Source organism: Puntigrus tetrazona, chromosome 5 (assembly GCF_018831695.1).
Source record: "Puntigrus tetrazona isolate hp1 chromosome 5, ASM1883169v1, whole genome shotgun sequence".
In the NCBI taxonomy this organism is placed as follows: domain Eukaryota; kingdom Metazoa; phylum Chordata; class Actinopteri; order Cypriniformes; family Cyprinidae; genus Puntigrus; species Puntigrus tetrazona.
This window is the reverse complement of record NC_056703.1, coordinates 6,243,819-6,265,001: the sequence shown is the minus strand read 5'-3', so window position 1 is coordinate 6,265,001 and position 21,183 is coordinate 6,243,819. Positions and strand designations below refer to the sequence as shown.

Sequence of the window (21,183 nt, the reverse complement as noted above, 5' to 3'; positions counted from 1 at the left end):
TTTGGGCTTTTCCAAAATAATGAGGATAAGAGGATCTTTTCATGAGTGTAAACTCAATGGTCTAGTTCACTTCCTCATTAGACTTCTGCATTACAGATCTCAATAGAAGCGGCCTTGTTCTCACCCACAACTCAGTTCTTCATACAGCTTATATGTGTATGTGTGTTTACCTTTTTTTCTATAATAGTGGGGACTTCAACCTGAATACATACAGACTCAATAATAATAACAGATCACACAGAATTAAGTTTTCGAAAATCTAAAAATGCAGGGTAATAGAATATATGGTCTGTACGGTTATAAAAACTATTATGTCTATGGAGACCCCACAAGGATAGCTGACCGGACGTGTTTTGTGTGTGTGTGTGTGTGTTTCCATGTGAAGGCCATTTTTGAGTTTTATATCATCGGAGTGGGAACGGTTTTATAAAGTGGGGACATTTTGGCCACTCCTCACTTTCTGAGAGCACTTTAAAGGCCTGTTTGAGGGCCAAGACTTGATTTTAGGGATCAGGTTATAAGTGGGTAAAGCGTAGGTCTAGGGTAAGGATTGGGGAGAGACACTTAGTTCTGATGGGTAGGTTTGTGGTGAGGAGCTAGAGATTACGTTGTGTCAATGTAAATCATAAAGATAACTATAAAGTTGTGTGTGTGAGTGCGCACATGGTATTTATCACCTTATGGTGACCTAACGTCCCCACAAGGATAGGAATACCATTAACTTTTGACCTTGTGGGGACATTTTTTATGTCCCCATGAGGAAACAAGCTTATAAAACATACAGGATTACATTTTTTTGAAAGGGTTGGTGTAGGACAATAACACATAGTGTGTACAGTATAAAAACCATTAAGCCTATAAAACATGGAAACCCAAAATGTGTGTGTGTGTGTGTGTGTGTGTGTGTGTGTGTGTGTGTGTGTGTGTGTGTGTGAAACCATGTTTAGTTGAAGTGAATTCTTCTCTAGTTAATCAGCAGGTCTGCCTTTCACTCCAATTCTGTCAATTGCAATCTGTTTCTCTTTATCACTCTTCCCCTTTCTGCCTGAGGGAAAACACGTAGTGCTCACACAAAAAGGAAATTTACCAGACAAGTGTAACACTGTACTTTGCAGAGCTAGGACAGACCGATGAAAAACTTCCGCCTTACCAGCAATTTTATAAGAAATGACTAGTACTGTACTCGTAGTGTTTATACTATATTGCACAGGTTTGCACTGTGGACTGTATTTCCCCCTGCTGGGGTCAAATGGTAAAGCACAGCAATGCCTTTTCTAAGCGTTCACACAAACAAATGGCGTTTGACAAACTCAAATGAACAAATATTTCACAGCATTTAACACACATCGCAATGTATTAAAGGTAGCAATCAACCCTTGGTTACTTTTCTTGATAATACACATAATGTAAATCTGTATTAAATCTGTATTAAATATATGTACACGATATAATGTACAGAAACATAAACGAACGGTAAGATATTCACGTGCTAACCCGCTGAATAAACGTTAGTTATGAATATGGTTGGCTGTATTTTTTAAATGTATAAATAAGATTAAATTACTTTATTTATGGAGTTACTAGATAAATGTGCATGCAGTTAACTAGCCTAGTAACCTCAAAATTAATGTTTATTCGGATTAGCCCCGGAATACCTTGTCGTACGTTCGTGTTCCTGACGGACTTATTTACAGATGCACCAAAACGTGTGCGTTCGTAAACTGGTCCCGACTGTAACGACTCTTAAAAAACGTTTGACAGCTGCCCGTTTGCTGTGTTTAACATTAGTGGGGAAAGATATCACTGAGTTTGTTTTAGATGTCTTTTGCTTTATCGTGTCGTTACTGAGAATTAACCGTCCGTCCACGCGTTACGATGAATTTAATGTCAAGTCTGATCTCAACGTGACTTTGAGCGAGCACAGCAGTCATGTCTTGCCGTACAACTGAAGCTCCAAGCCTTTAACCAAAGTCAAAATGCATTTAATTGTGCCGTTCCCAGTTTTTCGAGGGGTAAGTCTGTGGATTGTCTTGTCTATAAGATCTATAAGCGTTTGTCATTGACTCTAATTTAACAATACTTTAGGACAAAATGCCATGGTCACTGCAGTAAATGCTTGTTTGCATAGATAGTGAATCTATATAAATAACATCTCATACACTTCAGTTAGTGTTTTACAACATTAACCCCATCATTCATTCCCTTTCAGAGCATCAGACACCTCATGACCAGATCCTCACAGACGTGCATATGCAAAGTGAACTGGAGGAGAAATTATAGTTTTTATCGAGGTAAAGGACAGTAGTTCTGTACATTGTCATTTTAGACTAGTGTCTTACTGTTCGCAACTTGTTTTCTGCTTCAGATGAGGTGAAATCACTTCGAGCGGTGCTCAACCCTGACATCTCAAAGTAAGATATGTCCATGCGAGGATATTTACAGTTTCCTTTTGAGTGTGTAAGAATAATGGTCTGTCAATACCAAATATTTCTATTATGTTCTCGGCCAGAATTCGGAACATAGGTATCATGGCACATATAGATGCAGGGAAGACCACCACAACAGAGAGAATGCTGTATTTCTCTGGCTACACACGGGCTCTCGGAGGTGAGGTGACATCTAGAAACAAAGTTGATGGGGGGGAATCTGATTATCATTAATTAAAAAAAACTGAATAGTATAAAATTATTATGGTAACATAATAAATATAAGTATTAAATAATAATGTAATATTAAGAAATAAATTCATCTGATATTACATGAAAAACCTGCATTTAAAAAAATAAACTTGAAATAAACTAATTTTAAACTGAAGTACTAAAATAACTACATCTGAAATAAAACAATGATAAATATAAATATTTAACAAATTAAAATGAAAACTGAAAATATATTTCAAAAAAGGCTTATTTAAAATATTAATAAATACTATAATATATATATATATATATATATATATATATATATATATATATATATATATATATATATATATATATATATATAAATTTATAAATTATTTAATACATGTTTTGTAAAATATATACATTTGTTTTATATGATATTAATGGCTTTGTGACCGGTGTTGTTTAGATGTGGATGACGGCGACACTGTAACTGATTACATGGCTCAAGAGAGGGAGAGAGGAATCACCATCCAGTCAGCTGCTGTGACCTTTGACTGGAACCATCACAGGATTAACCTCATAGACACACCGGGTACACATGTGTCCACACAGTGGGGGCATACAGCGCAGAAGCATAATAAATACGGTCAATATGAATTATATTTCTTTTCTCAGGCCATGTTGATTTTACTCTGGAGGTTGAGAGAGCTTTACGGGTGTTGGATGGAGCGGTCGCTGTGTTTGATGCTTCTGCTGGAGTAGAGGTTTGGCAGAAATGATTAGTAGTAATCATCATTTTCAATTAAACGAATGCATATTAATTATTAATTCGTTTTAATTATACCATTAATAGTAAAGGCAAAATATATTTTGCAAATAATGTATTTCTATATATTATATTATTTAATATATAGTCTTTTTTTTTTTTTTTTTTTGGACATGAATTTCAGGCTCAAACCATGACTGTGTGGCGGCAGGCAGAAAAACATCAAATCCCGTGTGTGTGTTTCCTAAACAAGATGGACAAGCCTGCAGCTAGGTTTTGCTTATAAATATTTTTTTCCTCGGTTCTCAGAATCTCTCACTTAAATTCGCAGAATTAATGTCTGAAAAGCTGCATGTTTCGCTGATATGATATATTTGAATGACCGCTCTCGTTTCTTCTAGCCTGAGGTACTCTTTAGACAGCATAAAGACTAAACTGAAGGCCAACCCCATTCTCCTTCAGGTAGCGTCTTTAAACATAGTAACCGACTGCTGTTGCCAATGAAAAGATTCATTCTGGATGTTTGGTATTATTTCCAGATCCCCATTGGCTCAGGAAAGAGCTTTACCGGATTGGTGGACTTGATCGCTAGGCAGAAAATGACATGGCAGGGGAGCTCACTGACATATGACGGTGATGCTTTTGAAACCAGCGCCCTTCATCCCTCAGATGACCCAGATATGCTCCGGGCCGTCAGTGAGGCCAGGGCTACTTTGATAGAACAGGTGCAACAAAAAAAAGTGTCTGAAAACAATAGAATAAATACTGATACATTTATTGTTATTTGCCACATCTTGAGCACAGAAGGTTCTTAAAGGGACAGTTCACCAAATCGTTACGGTTCTGTCATCATTTACTCTCTTTAATGTATGACTTTATTTCTACATAGAAAATTAAAAATGCATCCAATTGACTTATTGTATGGTGAAGACATTTTCCAAATATTTTCTTTTGTGTTTTACAGACAGTCATAGAGGTTTGATATAGCGCAGAATTATATTATTAATTTTTCTATTTTTACCTTTTTTATTTTGTGTGTGTGAACTGGACAGGTAGCAGATCTAGATGATGATTTTGCGGAACTGGTGCTGGGACAGTACAGTGAAAACTTTGATGCAGTGCCTGCTGGGAAGGTAAGAATACACAGTTTCTCTATACATGTGCTCCACGTTTCTTTCTCTACTGAGACATTCTGCTATTAAATAAACCGAACTGAAATCGAATATACAGTTGCAGGAGGCGCTGAGAAGAGTAACATTAGCTCGTAAGGGGGTGCCTGTGTTGTGTGGAAGCTCTCTGAAAAATAAAGGTGTTCAGCCTCTACTGGATGCCATTACTGCTTACCTTCCTGCCCCCAACGAGAGGAACCATGACCTGGTGTGAGTGCAGCATCCCTCAGCCCCTCATCAATTCATCATGCTAAAGGGGGAAAAAAAATACATAACATCTGATTGAATGTATATGTGTTCTTGCCTCTCCAGACGCTGGTATAAGGACGATCTGTGTGCGTTGGCATTCAAAGTGGTCCATGACAAACAGAGGGGTCCACTCGTGTTTGTTAGGATCTATTCAGGAAGCATGAAGGCTCAGTCAGCAGTTTACAACATCAGCAGGAACGGAACGTAGGTTTATTGAGACTTTGTGTGCAGTTATAATAATGACACCCAATGAGTCCGTTGCCAGATTTTAATAGTTTTCTTTAAAACGAAAGCAAAAAAAAAGGAAATGACTGATGCTTTTATTTTTTTACTTCTGCGGCTTTTTACTATTGCTCTTCTGATTTGTTGTGGGGGAAAAAAAATTAAAATCACACAACACGCGCACACTCTCAAAAAGAAGGAGCATTACTGTGGCGTTAACTATATGTGCCACGATATTACTAGTGTTGACGATAATAAAGATATTTAAATAATGAAATGTCATTAAATATCAGGTTTTTTAAATATCAAATATAATGTCATTGTATATCAACATAGCCTTTAATCGCTGTCTAGAATATGATAAAATAATATAATTTACACCTCATTCGTATGATAAGAATCTGTTTTAAAGCACTTGTTTGGAGTAAAAAATCTCATAAATTGTATAACGTTATAAACGGTTGGCATTTTAGTCTGTTTATTGTAGTTGTTCTTTTTTTTTGTTTTGGTATTCAATGGTCATTGTACAGTAAAAAAATAAGTACATTTATTTGCTTTTTTGACCAATGTAGTACAATTTGTGTTTTTGTTGCTCCAGGGAAAGAATGAGCCGACTTCTCTTGCCTTTTGCCGATCAGCACGTAGAAATCCCTTCTTTATCTGCTGGAAACATCGCGCTCACGGTTGGACTCAAACAGGTAAACAACTTTCATAGGACGAAGAAAAAATATGTTGTTTACATGATTGTGTTTACATGATGCTTCTTTTTTTAGATATACATTTTCACCATTTTAGATCCATGAGCCTTTGAATTCGGGATGCCCACAAGTTTTACTGGCGCTATAATAAAGATGGTCTGGAGTCTTCATCTGGTGCATTGCACTTTTGCTAAATATCTTTTTGTTTGTTTTAAATCAGACGGTGACAGGCGACACCATCGTCTCCTCCAAAGCCTCTGCTGCAGCTGCGGTGCGGCGTGCTCAGAACGAAGCGGAGAGCAAGAGTAGCTCGCAAAAGGAGAGCAGCAGTCTGGCTCTTGCAGGGGTGGAGGTCCCCGAGCCCGTGTTCTTCTGCTCCATTGAACCTCCTTCTATGGCCAAACAAGCGGGTAAGAACAACAGATCTTGAGCAGATCACTTTCCAAATAGGCTGCAGCAGGAGGAAGGATTGAAATCTCAGTGGGTTTTGTCAAACAGACCTGGAGCACGCGCTCAACTGCCTGCAGAGAGAAGACCCCAGCCTGAAAGTCAGAACAGACTCTGATTCTGGACAGGTAAATGAGCGTTTTCTCCGTTAGATGTGGCTTCCTGTTTATCAGCGCTACGCATTTACTTGTTCAACCGAGCTTAGTGCTTAGAAGAAATGTCTTAGACTTTACAGATTACATTGTGACACGTAATTGATCCTGCCCCGTTTGTGCTGCGGATATCAGATACCCTTGAATCTTGTGTTGAGGAGAGGAGTGCTTATGCTCTACAATGTATTTTTCACTTATTTGTGCACAGATGATACTTTGTGGCATGGGAGAGCTGCACATTGAGATCATCCATGACCGTATTAAGAGAGAGTACAACATCGAAACTCACCTAGGACCCTTGCAGGTGGCCTACAGAGAAACCATCCTCCAATCAGCAGCTGCCACCGGTGAGGCTACCGCAAACCCTCCCCTCGTGTTTTATATTATAGTCTACCTGGTAAAATTGCATTACTCGGTTTGTGATAAAACATCAGAACTATTTCCCAGTGACAGGTCATCTGTTTTGTTTGGCTGCTTTACTGTTTTATGGCCCAGTGTGACTTATGGTTACAATAGACTTTGTCCATGGTAAAGAAAAAGCATAAAACAATAAAATGAAAAAGAAAACAACATATATGACTAGTCACATGCCCTGTTTTAGTGGAGATTCATGTTTTCATTGTTGTTTTGGAATTACGTGATAAGGACATAGGTAGAAAACAACGCTCCTATTAGTGCTGTCAGTTGATTAATCACATTCAAAATAAACGTTTTTGTTTACATAAGGTGAAAAAAAAAAGTTATCGGTGTGTGCATGTCTATATAAATACTCACAGAAAATATTGACACGTATATATTTATATTACAGATAAACCCATTTAATATAAACATAAAATGTTTCTTAAAGCTACAGTCTGTAACTTTTTTTTTGGTTAAGTTATCCAAAAAAATCTATATTTATAACTATCGCCTGATTCACAGCAGTTAGCTTGTAATAATGTTTTCATATTGTAATGCTTTTCCCTCAGTTGGTCAGATCAAAGTGTGGCAGACCTATTACTTGTTCAGATTACAATATCTTATCTACAATTCTTATTTGGGTCATATATTCCAAGACATAGTTTTCTGCGTTTGCTGAATACAGACAGGATTCACTCTGGTGAACACAGGACATTAGATTCAGCCGCTCTGCAGTACAACCCAAGCATGGGATATTATTCTGCAAGGAACTGCAATAACAAGTTTTTAATCATAGATGGCGACAAATAGGCAAGACTTACGGACTGCAGCTTTACATAAATTAACATGTACACTCACCAGCCACTTTATTAGGTACACCTTACTAGTATTGGAGTTGGACCCCCTTTTGCCTTCAGAACTGCATTAATCCTTCGTGGCACAGATTCAACAAGGTACTGCAAACATTCAGACATTCAGGGATCCATGCTTTCATGATGTTGACGCCAAATTCTGACCCTACCATCCGAATATCGCAGCAGAAATCGAGACTCATCATACCAGGCAACGTTATTGTCCAATTTTGGTGAGCCTGTGCGAATTGTAGCCTCAGTTTCCTGTTCTTAGCTGACAGGACCATTCTCTGTAAACCCTAGAGATGGTTGTGCGTGAAAATCCCAGTAGATCAGCAGTTTCTGGAATACTCAGACCAGCCTGTCTGGCACCAACATCCATGCCACGTTCAAAGTCATTTAAATCACTTTTCTTCCCCATTCTGATGCTCGCTTTGAACTGCAGCAGATCATCTTGATCATGTCTACATGCCTAAATGCATTGAGTTGCTGCCATGTGATTGGCTGATTCGAAATTTGCGTTAACGAGCAGTTGGAAAGGTGTACCTAATAAAGTGGCCGGTGAGTGTATATGTGCGTTTTATATAGTAACAATAAATATACACAGTACACGCACACATTATGTGAACAAAAACATTTTTGATGCCATTAATTGTTTGACAGCCCTAATTCTTATCACTCTACACAGAACAAATTGTAGTGGCAAAGTAATTATAATATCAAATAATACCATGTTTATTTGGAGTAGTTTAGAGTTTGTAAATTCCGGTGTGATTTGTATCAATTTCAGACACATTAGATCGCACTCTTGGAGACAAGAGGCATGTTGTTACAGTAGACCTTGCTGTCCATCCTCTGAAGAATGAGTCTAGCACTTCCTGTGATGTTACTTTTGAGGAGGACGTAAAAACTCAGCTTCCACCTGATGTCAAAGAAGCTGTGGAAAATGGAGTTCAGAGCGCCTACCTCCAAGGTAACAGCAATGCATGCTTTAAAGCTTTTATGGCATTCATCACATCTATGTCTTCCTGGTAAAATATTTCAGCCTATAAATCTGATGTATTTGTCAGCCATATGCTATTGGTAACCCAATTCCCTTTCCCAGGTCCTGTGCTTGGTTTTCCTGTAGAGGGAGTAAAGACGGTTATCCAGCACGTACGTTTGGAGCCTGGCACTTCTGCAGCCATGGTGGCAGCTTGCGTGTCCCGCTGCATGCTCAAGGTACTTAAACACCGCCCTGGGATATAATCGCTTTCAAATAATGCCACATCTGACATCGTCTTTCTGGTTCAGGCTCTGAAGCTGGCTGGGGTGCAGGTTTTGGAGCCGGTGATGGCTCTGGAAGTGACCGTAGGTGAAGAGTTTCTGAGTTCTGTGCTTGCAGATCTCTCCCAGCGACGCGGTACTATATGTGACATCCAAAGTCGACAGGAAAGCAAGGTTTTGCTGGCTACAGTACCTTTGGCTGAGATGATGGTCAGTCTTTCACTAAAATCACAAATGATGTGGCAATAATTGCACAATTTTACAGCTCGTGAATGTCTACGTATATATTAAGGCTAATAACATGTAGCCACGTGATTACTATACAACATGGTTAATTTATGTTGTAGCAATTTTACATGAGTTTATTTGTTTTGATTCAAGGGCTACTCGACTGCACTGCGCACTTTGACCTCTGGGAATGCTACTTTTTCTCTGGAGCTGTCCAGCTATGAGCCCATGAACACTCAGGACCAGAATACACTGTTTAACAAGATGGCTGGACTGGCATAAAACGGGAACCTTCACCAACTCAACTGAACATTTATACAGGCCAGTTTTGATTTGTTCTATTATTGGATGCTCATATGGTCTAGAAGATGAATCTTTTGAAAACTAACCTACATATGGACATATTTTCTCAGCCCACATCCAGAGATATAATTGGATTTTTTTTCTCTGATGGAGAGAAAAAAAGCGCTTGCTGCTTAATATTAAACTACATTACCAATTTTACAAGAACAGTGCTTTCATAAATCTTTTTTTTTTTTTTTTTTTAATATTTAATCAAAGATAAAAGCAGACCTCATTTCAAAAGCTTCAAATTCTGTAAAATTTATTCACAAGAATATTAATTACAGTTTAATAACATTTAAGCCTACAAATCTAGATGCACAGAACTGTCCGTTTATTTAATAAAAATACAGCAATTACAAACAAAGTTCTGGTAATAACTGGCTCAGTGCATAGAACAGCAAATCGTATTTACTGGAATGGTTTAATGTTTTTATCATTTAAAAAAAGCCTTGTCCTTTTAATTCCCTTCTAAAATCCGTTTTCTGTGAAGTGAATGTTGAAGTTCATAGGCCTATGTACTCATGACGGCAGTGGCCAACAAATAGAGGTTCTGCTGGTATGCCTCTCCTGATGGGAAAGAAGGAAAAAATAAATCCATAAACATCCAAAAACAAAGAATGAAATTAGATATGTGGAACTGTATGATTAATTAAATAAGATGAGACTGCATTAATGAGTATGCATGTCCTATTTTAACTCACTTGACCATGCGGCAGCGATGCTGGGCCAGACGATTGTAGGCATTACCCACATCCGTCACGCTTTTATCACTCCATAACCTCTCAGCAACAGCACTGGCTCTTGGCCTGCAATGGCAAAAACAAAATAATAATTTACTCTAAATAAAAACTAGGGTTGGTTTCAGTTTTGCCATTAACTTCTAATATCAGCTCTTATGTTTTACATATTACAAGACGGTTGAATAATATATCATACCAAAGTCGAGGAGTGAGGTTGGTCGCATCCACATACTCTCCCCAGAGACAAGCCTCTCCACCAATCACCAGCTTCTTCTGTGCATCTGTGCCTATGGTATAATAGCAATCACGTTATTAACAGCAAAAAGTGTCATCCCTCAGAACAAAGAGTTGGTCGTGTTTGAGTCAAACATTCCTTTATTATATCTGCAGACAAAGCAAATGATTTAAACTGGGCCATGACTGAACAGACTCATAGCGGTCATGGTCAAGTGTTGGAAAACAGGTTCCTGGCAACGCCTTTACTATTGATAGAGCTTTGCCCTGAAAAAACCTGAAGCTCATTAATTTAAGGATAAGGCAATAAAGAACACTGTACAATCACGTCACCTCTGTCATTTAAACATAAGTCCTTCAAAACACCATGTGCCAACCTTGGTTACAATGAATAAACAAGAAAATTCACCAGATTTTTTAACTCCAACATAGCTCACAAAAAACTGCATTGTAAAATCTTTTGCTCTAAACCATAAGATGTTGCACATTTAGGAGAACCGAACAGAAACGGAGGCTCAAATCTGCACATGACACACACCGTTGAAATTTTGGGGGTCGGCTTTGTAAATGTTCGCCCAGTCTTGGCCGTAGCTGATGCGGTTGAGGTACCAGGGTGTGGAGAGCAGAGCACTGAAACCAGCCGCTGTTACCGCCGCCATCTCATCTGGGTACTGCGGCTTTTCTTTCCACACATGGATCTGTGTGTCGGCTTTCAGCTACACGTGTACACATACAGATGCATGTATGACACAAACACGTACGTCAAAATCCCTCTGGACTCCATTGTGAGGCTTTTCATGCTTCTTTCACGATTACTATATCAAAAGGCCATTTCACACCGCACAGACAAACACCCACAAGTGTGCTGCCGTTGGTTGTTTTCACCTGACTGAACATGCTTAATTGGTGTTAAGAAGTGTGTACAGATTTTCCAACAAACTCTGACCACGAACTGTTGCCATGACGATGCGCAAGTTTCACTTAAAGAGTGCTTCACAGTAAAATTTAGATTGTGGCTACAGGTTCATCACAGTCAGACTTGCACCATCTACGCCGGATGAGAGCGACGCAACAAGTTCTATTGATTATAACAAACGGCGCGGTTTACAATGGATATGCTGCGATGCAACCAATTTCACGTCTGGTGTAGACTAGACAGTTATTTTTTTTTAGAAAATTCTAAATCCAACAGCCCACTTGTTTGTTGGCGTTTATCTGCGCAGTGTAAATTGGCCTAAAGATACCAAGATTGCTAATTTAAGCATATCTAGTTGCTACTAGTTGTCAAAGAACTGAACGTTGTTAGTTTTAAAAGTGACAAATTTTTGCAATATTTGGTATTAAATCAGCCATAAATAATTTTGGTAGTGATTAATTTAACAAGACTGAAGCAAGATGGAAGAGGAATTATGGCAAAGCATGCACCACCATTCAAAAGCTTGCTCCCAAAATCTTTTCTTTAAGTTCAAAAGTGACAGTAAATATACTTCTCTTAAAAACTTATTCAAGGACTTTTGAATGATCAAATAAACAGCCTATGAGAGATTTTGAAAGGAAGAGTGACATGCTGGAATGCGTGCTTTTCAAGGCATTTATTGGCCCGACCTCGGGATGTGGCAGGAGTTCAGAAGGGGTCGAGCCATGACAACATACTCGTGACAAGCAGAGCAAGAGCAAGAGCCAGACTGAGGGTCACATGTGAACACAATGCAAAAATAAAAGCAAATTCTTCCCAATAATTATATATGGGTCGATGACCAGCGCATATGTCCTTATTTAAATGGAGGTGTTTCTCAATGAACCTTCTCTACTCAGACCAAAGCCTCAACCCTTAAGCGTGTTTGCGATTCAACACCATGTTGACTCATCCATGGCAATAAAATAGGTTAAAATATAATAAAAGGAATAGTGACTGTCATGTCAAAACCATCACACATGGTCAATACGTGTGCAAATACTGAATGACTAAAGCTTCTACATTTGAAATCACTACTTTAGTAAACTAGTAGGGCTAAAACAAACAAAATTAAGAATTTGACTGGAGAAACTGACCAGGGAAATTGAGTGGCTCAACTTTGTAGTAGTGTTGCCAGTCCTGTCCATAGCTAATGTAGTCCAGGTACCAAGGGGCAGAAAGAATGGTTGTAAATCCTGCCCCAGTCACATTCTGTAGTTCCTCCTCCATCTTGTTCCCCATCCACACCTCTACCACAGTGTCATCCTTCAGCTGGAACATGCATAAAGCGCATTATGTATCCTAATTAATTTTTTTGGGTGGGCTGTTATATTGTTATAGACAATCTACATGCAATGTAAAAAAAATGTTGTTTCAACTTAAAATAACTTGCTAACCCACTGCCTAAAAAGTTTTAGTATAGTCAACTAAAATATTTCAGTTGTCACCTAAATTAACAAAGTAACTTAAAATTTCAAGTTGAAAATTTAGGGGTGTAAACAAGTTATTTCAAGTTGATACAACACGATTAAAAACTAACTTATGGCACTTTTCCACTGCATTGTACAGTTTGGCATGGATCGCTTTAGGGGGGTTTTCCACTGGGAATAGTATCTAGTACTTTTTTTTAGCACCACCATACCATTTCCAAAACATGACGTGTATACTCTCCTGAACACTGATTGGCCGGAGAGAATAGAAAGAACGAACGCAATGTTTAGAACAAGCCTAATTTTTATTTTTATTTTTACAACCAAAAAAATACATTTTGTGGTTTGTTAGGGAGTACAGCAGTTCTTCTCGCTGATAGATGAGCAACGGATGGAGCGAGAGCTTGACTATAACGACAAGCAGATAATCCCGCCCACTCTAAAGCGTTACTAAACTGATAGAAATGCAAACCGAACCCAGGCAGTGGAAAAGCACCAATAGTGGTGTGTCAGCACTAGCAGCAGCTTGTGAAAAGGTGAGCATGCACGTCAAGCTATTTGTGATTAAGAAGGTTATAAGAGATTATAAGAAGAGATGAGCCTTACCTTCACCCCATTATCAAACACTTCCTGCCATACCATGTAACCTTTCTTGGTAGCAGCCACGATATCAAGCAATCTGTTTTAGGAAGACAAATACTAAATGTCGGAATGTGTTCTAATTCATGTCGTAATCATTTTTAAGTTAGACAAGACCAAAATAAAAGTCTTTCCTGAGCTCTTACCTTTGAATGTAGAAAGACTCCAGTTTGCTGTAGTCTGTTCCAAAGCCCTGCTCTATCATAAACTTCTGAATATCAGGATTGGACTTCCTACAAGAACAATAAGGGGAATGTAAGCATGACCTTTAGCAGTAACAGCTCTCAGCTCAAAGTAAATCAAACAGAGAAAGAGAAATACTGCATGCCCTTCCACCCAAGGTCCCGTGTGAAAGCTACAGTTTCTTTAAATTAAACAATTTGATCAAATAAAAGGTTATAGAAGGCAAGATTATTAGCATTGCAATATTCAGGGAAATAATGCAGTTTAATAATCGATGATTCAGTAAGCAGCTCCATTTTTCTTACCAGCAACTGAAGTCAACCTCGTCTCCCCCCAGGTGTATGTAGGCATCAGGAAAGACCGTGCTGATCTCTTTAAAAAACTGTGTCATGAATTCATAAGAGGAGTTTAAGATGGGGTTCACCGGCCCAAAGGATCCCGAAGGACTAGAGCCACTATAACAAGGTGTTAGCAGATCCTTTATGCCTAGGGTAAAGAGCAACAGAGAGAGAAAACACGTCACATTAATCAGCATCAACTCCTGAAACCCACAAATATGACTTAAGGCTGGAGTACTTTCTTTACATTTGTCATATATTCCGTTTTCGACTTTGCATTTGTTTCCTTTTCACATTTTGAAAGCCGTGCGATGTTTTTGCAGCCCTAAACATGACTAAAAACAATCTGTATAACTGTTACGCATGAAGTCCACCAACTGACCATTGCCCCATGACTGTGTGTGTCCTGGGGTGTCGAACTCGGGGATGACTCGGATCCCCCTCAGGCGGGCGAACTCGATGACCATCTTCACGTCAGACGGAGTGTACACGTGTGTGAATGGGTGATAGGCTCCCTGTGAATCGCAAAAGCGTGATCGATACGCAACAAACACTTCAGCAGTAGATCCACAACTCTATTTCTACACAAAAGGAAATGACGCTGGAAGTTAATCCTACAGCACTATCTTTATCGTCCCCTTACCTTTCGCTTCCAATGCAGCGTATGCAAAAAAATATATATGACAACAGGGCACTATATTTAAAAGCATGGTATATCTTTTTTTTTAAAGCCTAAAGGAATTTACTGGGATAGGTTGATAAGCCTGCTGTATGTCTCCTATTTATATGATGTTGGCTTAAAGGCTTCAATCTAAAACAAAGTAAACCACGCACTCACCTTCTGACTCAAGTCAGGGAAGGTCCGGCTCATATAAGGAAATGACTGATCGTCCACAATGTGCCAGTGGAATACATTAAACTTGTTCATCGCCATTGCTTCCTGTGAAAATTAGACATTTTATTGCCATATAAGAATTTACTGCATGTTTTGTGGGATAAGAAGCATTTCAGGTCCTTGCACATATGTCCACTATTATGAGCATGTGACTCTAGGTCAAAACTACCATTTGCTGACCACGTTTTTTTCTTCCCCAGACAAACCTTGTGATGAGTGTCATCTTGTCTTGTGATTGCAGTCACGTACAAACATTAAAAACTTGACTTTCCAGTCTCATAACTTCCATACAACATACAATAACCAAATACAATACCATGCAATAACTACCCTCCAGATATTTAACTGGCTTCTAATGAGAAAATTGAGGATTATTTATATAAAAAATTTTTTTATATATATATATATATATATATATATATATATATATATATATATATATATATATATATATATATATATATACATATATATATATATATATATATATACATATATATATACATATATATATATACATATATATATATATATATATATATATATATATATATATATATATATATATACACACACTTATTTTTTTAAATATATATATTTACATTTTCTCTCTTATTATTCATTAAAACAATGCCACTCTAGACCCATGTGTGTGTTTTAAGTAAAGCCTGTCATTATAATGCAATTGATTTCAGCTCACCAAATTGGCCAAAATGACTTTGAGTGGCAGGAAGTGTCGAGACGAGTCCAGGAGGATCCCTCGATGGGCAAACCGCGGGAAATCGGAGATGTCGGTCTTATTGATGTTGTTCTGTTGATAAGACCAACGAAAAGATTGATGTCATTTTTTATTATTTAAAGCCCTAACGAAAAAGAGCAAGCCGGTAAGTAATAGTCCTCTTCAAACTTACGGCTCCATAGTCATCCTCATAGACCAGCTGGCTGAATGTTTCCAGTCCTTACAACAAACACATGAGGAAGTTACATGTTGAGGAAATAACAAATTAAGATAAAATCTGTTTTATAGACAATAAACAGTTCAGTATCTTCTCTTATGGTTTTAAAACCCTGGCTTTAAATAATTTTAGTGCATTTTCAAATTGTATTTCCTATGTGACCATATATATATATATATATATATATATATATATATATATATATATATATATATATATATATGTGTGTATATATGTGTGTGTGTGTTATATTGCTAAAATGTTTATATATATATATATATATATATATATATATATATATATATATATATATATATATATATATATATATATATATATATATATATGTGTGTGTGTGTGTGTATGATGTATGTGTATATATATATATATATATGAAAAAAAAATTAAAACTGAGCACAGACTTTTAAATGGTATGTGTACGTTCAAAAGGTTGTTTACTGTAGTTAACTTCATTGTAGAGTTTCGCTTACCTCGCAAAGCTCCCCATACATTAGCAGCTTTCAGCACAGCAGAGGGCTCATCGACCGACAGCTCATCTACACAAAGAGAGCAAAACTTCACAACTCAGACAACCACAGCGTGCGGCCGAGTTACATCTCAGAGGGACCGGCTTCCAAAACGCAGTTTCCAGGTAACATGAAGTAGAAGTTTACAAACTACTCCGCGCGAGTCAAACGTCGCCACATCTAAAAAGAGCTCCAGGATCACGTTAATGCGTTAACCCGATCACACCCCGGAGAGGCAGATGTCAATTATCGGATTTGCCGGTCGTTCATTGGATTAGAGATCACCGAGGATCACAGGCGGAAGGGAAAAGCGGCTCACATGACTCGTCGGTGTTCAGACTCGGGTAACCGTCGCACTCCGGATCCGCTGACGTGATCCACACCTGAAGCTCCGCGAGATCGGAGTCGCGCGCTTTCTTTCGGCTCTTCTCGTGCTTCTTCAGGTCACCGAACACGTATTCAAAATATCTGCGAAGCAAACGCCGGTGGCACGCTTAACAGTGACACTGTACCGACACCGCGCTTCCTGTTAAAGCGTCTTTTGTGAATATGAATGGGACGCTGCGCGCTTTTACCTGCGAAACGCGTTCTCGAGCAAGCTGCAGCTCGGTCCGGCGGAGGACTGCGCGGCGTGGACGATCTGGAAGCTGGCGGCGCTGAGTTTAAAGGCGACGCCGGACGACTGGTATTTCTGCGGTAGCGGCCAGAGAGAGATTTCATCCGGCTCCTTCGGTTTTCCTCCAAAGTCGTCGAAGAGCCAGCCACTGCAGACGGCCACCGCCAAAAACAGCGGCGCACATTTGAGCAGTCTGTACATGTCTGTGTGGATCGATGCGCGGTCAGCTGACTTCTGAGGAGAGAGTGTCTGTCTGTGTGTGTGTTGTGCTCCGAGCGCGGGGCGGGGTTTACCTTAACCCTGGTCATGGGACCTACCAGGCGCCACGCCCCCTTTAATGACTTTAATGTTATTATGAAACCTCATCCTTTTTTCCTGCTAATTTGTGCAGAGAGCAATTAAGGTCAGTCCTTAGATATAGGCTAAACTTGCAAAACAAATGGCCCAAGCAGAAGAAATTATATGAACTAAACATATGCAAGTGCTGCGTCCCAATGTGCCTACTTATACTAATAGTAAATAAATATTATCTGATTATAATTATCTGATCTATCTATCTATCTATCTATCAATACACACACACAAACACACACACACACATATATATATATATATATATATACAGACGTGGACAAAATTGTTGGTACCCTTTGGTCAATGAAAGAAAAACTCACAATGGTCACAGAAATAACTTTAATCTGACAAAAGTAATAATAAATAAAATTCTATAAATGTTAACCAATGAAAGTCAGACATTGTTTTTCAACCATGCTTCAACAGAATTATTAAAAAAATAAACTCATGAAACAGACCTGGACAAAAATGATGGTACCCTAACTTAATATTTTGTTGCACAACCTTTTGAGGCAATCACTGCAATCAAACGCTTCCTGTAACTGTCAATGAGACTTCTGCACCTCTCAGCAGGTATTTTGGCCCACTCCTCATGAGCAAACTGCTCCAGTTGTGTCCGGTTTGAAGGGTGCCTTTTCCAGACTGCATGTTTCAGCTCCTTCCAAAGATGCTCAATAGGATTGAGGTCAGGGCTCATAGAAGGCCACTTTACAATAGTCCAATTTTTCCTCTTAGCCATTCTTGGGTGTTTTTAGCGGTGTGTTTTGGGTCATTGTCCTGTTGCAAGACCCATGACCTGCGACTGAGACCAAGCTTTCTGACACTGGCTAGTACATTTCTCTCTAGAATTCCTTGATAGTCTTGAGATTTCATTGTACCCTGCACAGATTCAAGACACCCTGTGCCAGACGCAGCAAAGCAGCCCCAGAACATAACAGAGCCTCCTCCATGTTTCACAGTAGGGACAGTGTTCTTTTCTTGATATGCTTCATTTTTTCGTCTGTGAACATACAGCTGATGTGCCTTGGCAAAAACTTCAATTTTTGTCTCATCTGTCCACAGGACATTCTCCCAGAAGCTTTGTGGCTTGTCAACATGTAGTTTGGCATATTCCAGTCTTGCTTTTTTATGATTCGTTTTCAACAATGGTGTCCTCCTTGGTCGTCTCCCATGTAGTCCACTTTGGCTCAAACAACGACGGATGGTGCGATCTGACACTGATGTTCCTTGAGCATGAAGTTCACCTTGAATCTCTTTAGAAGTCTTTCTAGGCTCTTTTGTTACCATTCGGATTATCCGTCTCTTAGATTTGTCATCAATTTTCCTCCTGCGGCCACGTCCAGGAGGTTGGCTACAGTCCCATGGATCTTAAACTTCTGAATAATATGTGCAACTGTAGTCACAGGAACATCTAGTTGCTTGGAGATGGTCTTATAGCCTTTACCTTTAACATGCTTGTCTATAATTTTCTTTCTGATCTCTTGAGACAACTCTTTCCTTTGCTTCCTCTGGTCCATGTCGAGTGTGGTACACACCATATCACCAAACAACACAGTGATTACCTGGAGCCATATATATAGGCCCAATGGCTGATTACAAGGTTGTAGACACCTGTGATGCTAATTAGTGGACACACCTTGAATTAACATGTCCCTTTGGTCACATTATTTTCAGTGTTTTCTAGGGTACCATCATTTTTGTCCATGCCTGTTTCGTGAGTTTATTTTTTTAAATAATTCTGTTGAAGCATGGTTGAAAAACAATGTCTGACTTTCATTGGTTAACATTTATAGAATTTTTATTTATTATTACTTTTGTCAGATAACAGTTATTTCTGTGACCATTGTGACTTTTTCTTTCATTGACCAAAGGGTACCAACAATTTTGTCACGTCTGTATATATATATATATATATATATATATATATATATATATATATATATATATATATATATATATATATATATATATATATACAATATTAAAGCATGCATCATCTTTCGTATACATTTTTTTAAATTAATTATTAATACATTTGTAAAAAAAATTTTTTTATCAAATTCCAACAGTATAAATAATGTCGAATTTATAGTTAGAGGGGCGTGGTGAAGGATGTTACGATTTGGATTTAAGATTACGAAGGCAAACTGTGTGTGTGTGTGTGTGTGTGTGTGAGTACCTAGTATTTATCACATTGTCCCCACAAGGACAGGAATACCAGTAAATTTTGACCTTGTGGGGGACATTTTTAGGTCCCCATGAGGAAACAAGCTTATAAAACACACAGGATTACATTTTTTGAAAGTCTGAAATTGCCAATAGTTTCCTGTAGGGGGTGGGTTTAGGTGTAGGGTTGGTGTAGGACAATAACACATACAGTCTGTACAGTATAAAAAACATTATGCCTGTGGAATGTCCCCATAAAGCATGGGTGTGTGTGTGTGTGTGTGTATGTACTGACTTGCACGGTGAACTGTTAACCACAAAACTAGCAATGTGACCTAACAAAATAAACATAGGCAGTTTTTGGTTTCACGCTGACTTTAAGGCCTACGTCATATTAAAATATACTTTTGTTGTGCAGAGATCTCACACACTCCTCATAGACCTCATACTTCACACTTTAGTTGTTCTTTTAGACCGCAAATGTCTTGGTCTTAAAAGAAGGGCACTTTACAGCAACTCCAGGGTGAGGAAGTAACCGAGTGAACTGTTGGTGTTAGTTGTGAAAAAAAACTGAACACTGTAAATTACCAAAGAGCTGGGCCACTCAAAAGAGTGGTGGTGAAGATGAGTGGATTGCGTAGAACAGTGGTGCAAAAGGTTTCTGTACAGTAGGGTGACCGTAAGAGCCAAAGATTCAAAGCCAAAATCAAGATAGAAATCCTGGCCAGGATGCATACTGGGAAAATGGCTCTTATGGTCACCCTACTGTACATGTATAAAACACAGCCCAGTTAAATAGCTACTGACATGCGCATGTGTGTACCTGTTTTTTATATACGATATAATGAATTGTTATTATTATAGCTTACCAAAAATAAGCTTTAAAATCACTGATTTAAAAGAGAGAATATATTAAATTATATTATTATATATAGATCAGTGTTTAAAACACTTTCTTTCTTATTGCTGGAATTAGATAATGTACGGTGAAATACGTTTTCTCTTTCTCTACATCACCAATGTAAGCTTCATCGTCAAAATTTTCTGTCAACGTACTCCATAGTTACAATTAAAATATATTTAGACTTTATTTTATGGTTAATTCAGGAAAAACAGTAGAGAGGGTAAAATAAAATATTGTATGTATATATATATAATTTATTTTTCAATAACATACAATACTTTATTTTACCCTACATATATATATTGAAAAATAAATAATATATATAATATATATAATATATATATATAAGTCGACCGCTGTACCACATTACTGCCCAAAAAGAATCAAGAACAATCGTAAAATTTTTTAATCGACAGATTTTAAATCTATTATAATGCAGATAACGCAATGCTCCCTTTTCTCAGCAGGGGGCGACATTGTTCCGTGAATTTAAATTCAACACTCGCGCTGAACGGCGGCGCATCTCAGACCAACGAGCGAGAAAGTTTAGGCTGAATGTACAATTTCTAGACTAAACAATTGAGATGACTTCAACTTGATAAAGCACTCCCACCGGGGTTGTTGTTTTATGTAGGATGGCATAAAAAGTCAGTTATATGCGAAATAAACCGTAATGTATAAGTTGCATAGACTTTGAACGCACACCCCTCGGCGCTATGCGGTCCTTCATGATTCTATTAATGAGCCGCGCCACACGCTCCTTATCTCTTTTCACGCCAGTTCATCCGTCTATCTCCTCCCACAGTCTCCTAAAGAGCAGCAGCGCT

At 38.3% G+C, this 21,183-nt stretch overlaps 2 protein-coding genes across 4 annotated transcripts; one reads left to right on the top strand and one right to left on the bottom strand.

Moving 5' to 3' along the window:
* The first annotated feature begins 1,699 nt into the window (after positions 1-1,699).
* Positions 1,700-9,584, top strand: gfm2 (GTP dependent ribosome recycling factor mitochondrial 2). The gene is made up of 20 exons (XM_043239279.1): positions 1,700-2,012; positions 2,210-2,291; positions 2,366-2,411; positions 2,510-2,607; positions 3,094-3,219; positions 3,303-3,391; positions 3,578-3,666; positions 3,795-3,855; positions 3,933-4,118; positions 4,446-4,526; positions 4,624-4,772; positions 4,875-5,015; positions 5,632-5,731; positions 5,952-6,141; positions 6,230-6,306; positions 6,539-6,677; positions 8,371-8,553; positions 8,686-8,801; positions 8,874-9,056; positions 9,228-9,584. The coding sequence occupies exons 1-20, from the start codon at positions 1,977-1,979 to the stop codon at positions 9,354-9,356; spliced, it is 2,301 nt and encodes a 766-aa protein (XP_043095214.1). The 5' UTR covers positions 1,700-1,976; the 3' UTR covers positions 9,357-9,584.
* A 77-nt stretch (positions 9,585-9,661) lies between these two features.
* hexb (hexosaminidase B (beta polypeptide)) lies at positions 9,662-17,207 on the bottom strand. Of its 3 annotated transcripts, none has more exons than XM_043239280.1 (14): positions 16,892-17,207; positions 16,636-16,784; positions 16,281-16,346; positions 15,745-15,791; positions 15,534-15,644; positions 14,777-14,878; positions 14,321-14,453; positions 13,906-14,086; positions 13,564-13,650; positions 13,385-13,457; positions 10,932-11,109; positions 10,356-10,446; positions 10,121-10,225; positions 9,662-9,986 (listed from the first exon to the last, which is right to left on the bottom strand). In XM_043239280.1, exons 1-14 carry the CDS (start codon positions 17,131-17,133, stop codon positions 9,923-9,925), a joined length of 1,629 nt encoding a protein of 542 aa, XP_043095215.1. In that variant the 5' UTR covers positions 17,134-17,207; the 3' UTR covers positions 9,662-9,922. The 3 variants fall into 3 exon arrangements, 2 of the variants coding, with proteins under 2 accessions (XP_043095215.1, XP_043095216.1); XM_043239281.1 differs by lacking the exon at positions 10,932-11,109 and adding an exon at positions 12,446-12,620 and having other exon boundaries at positions 16,892-17,205; XR_006250986.1 differs by lacking the exons at positions 9,662-9,986; positions 10,121-10,225 and adding an exon at positions 12,446-12,620.
* Between the last annotated feature and the right edge of the window lie 3,976 nt (positions 17,208-21,183).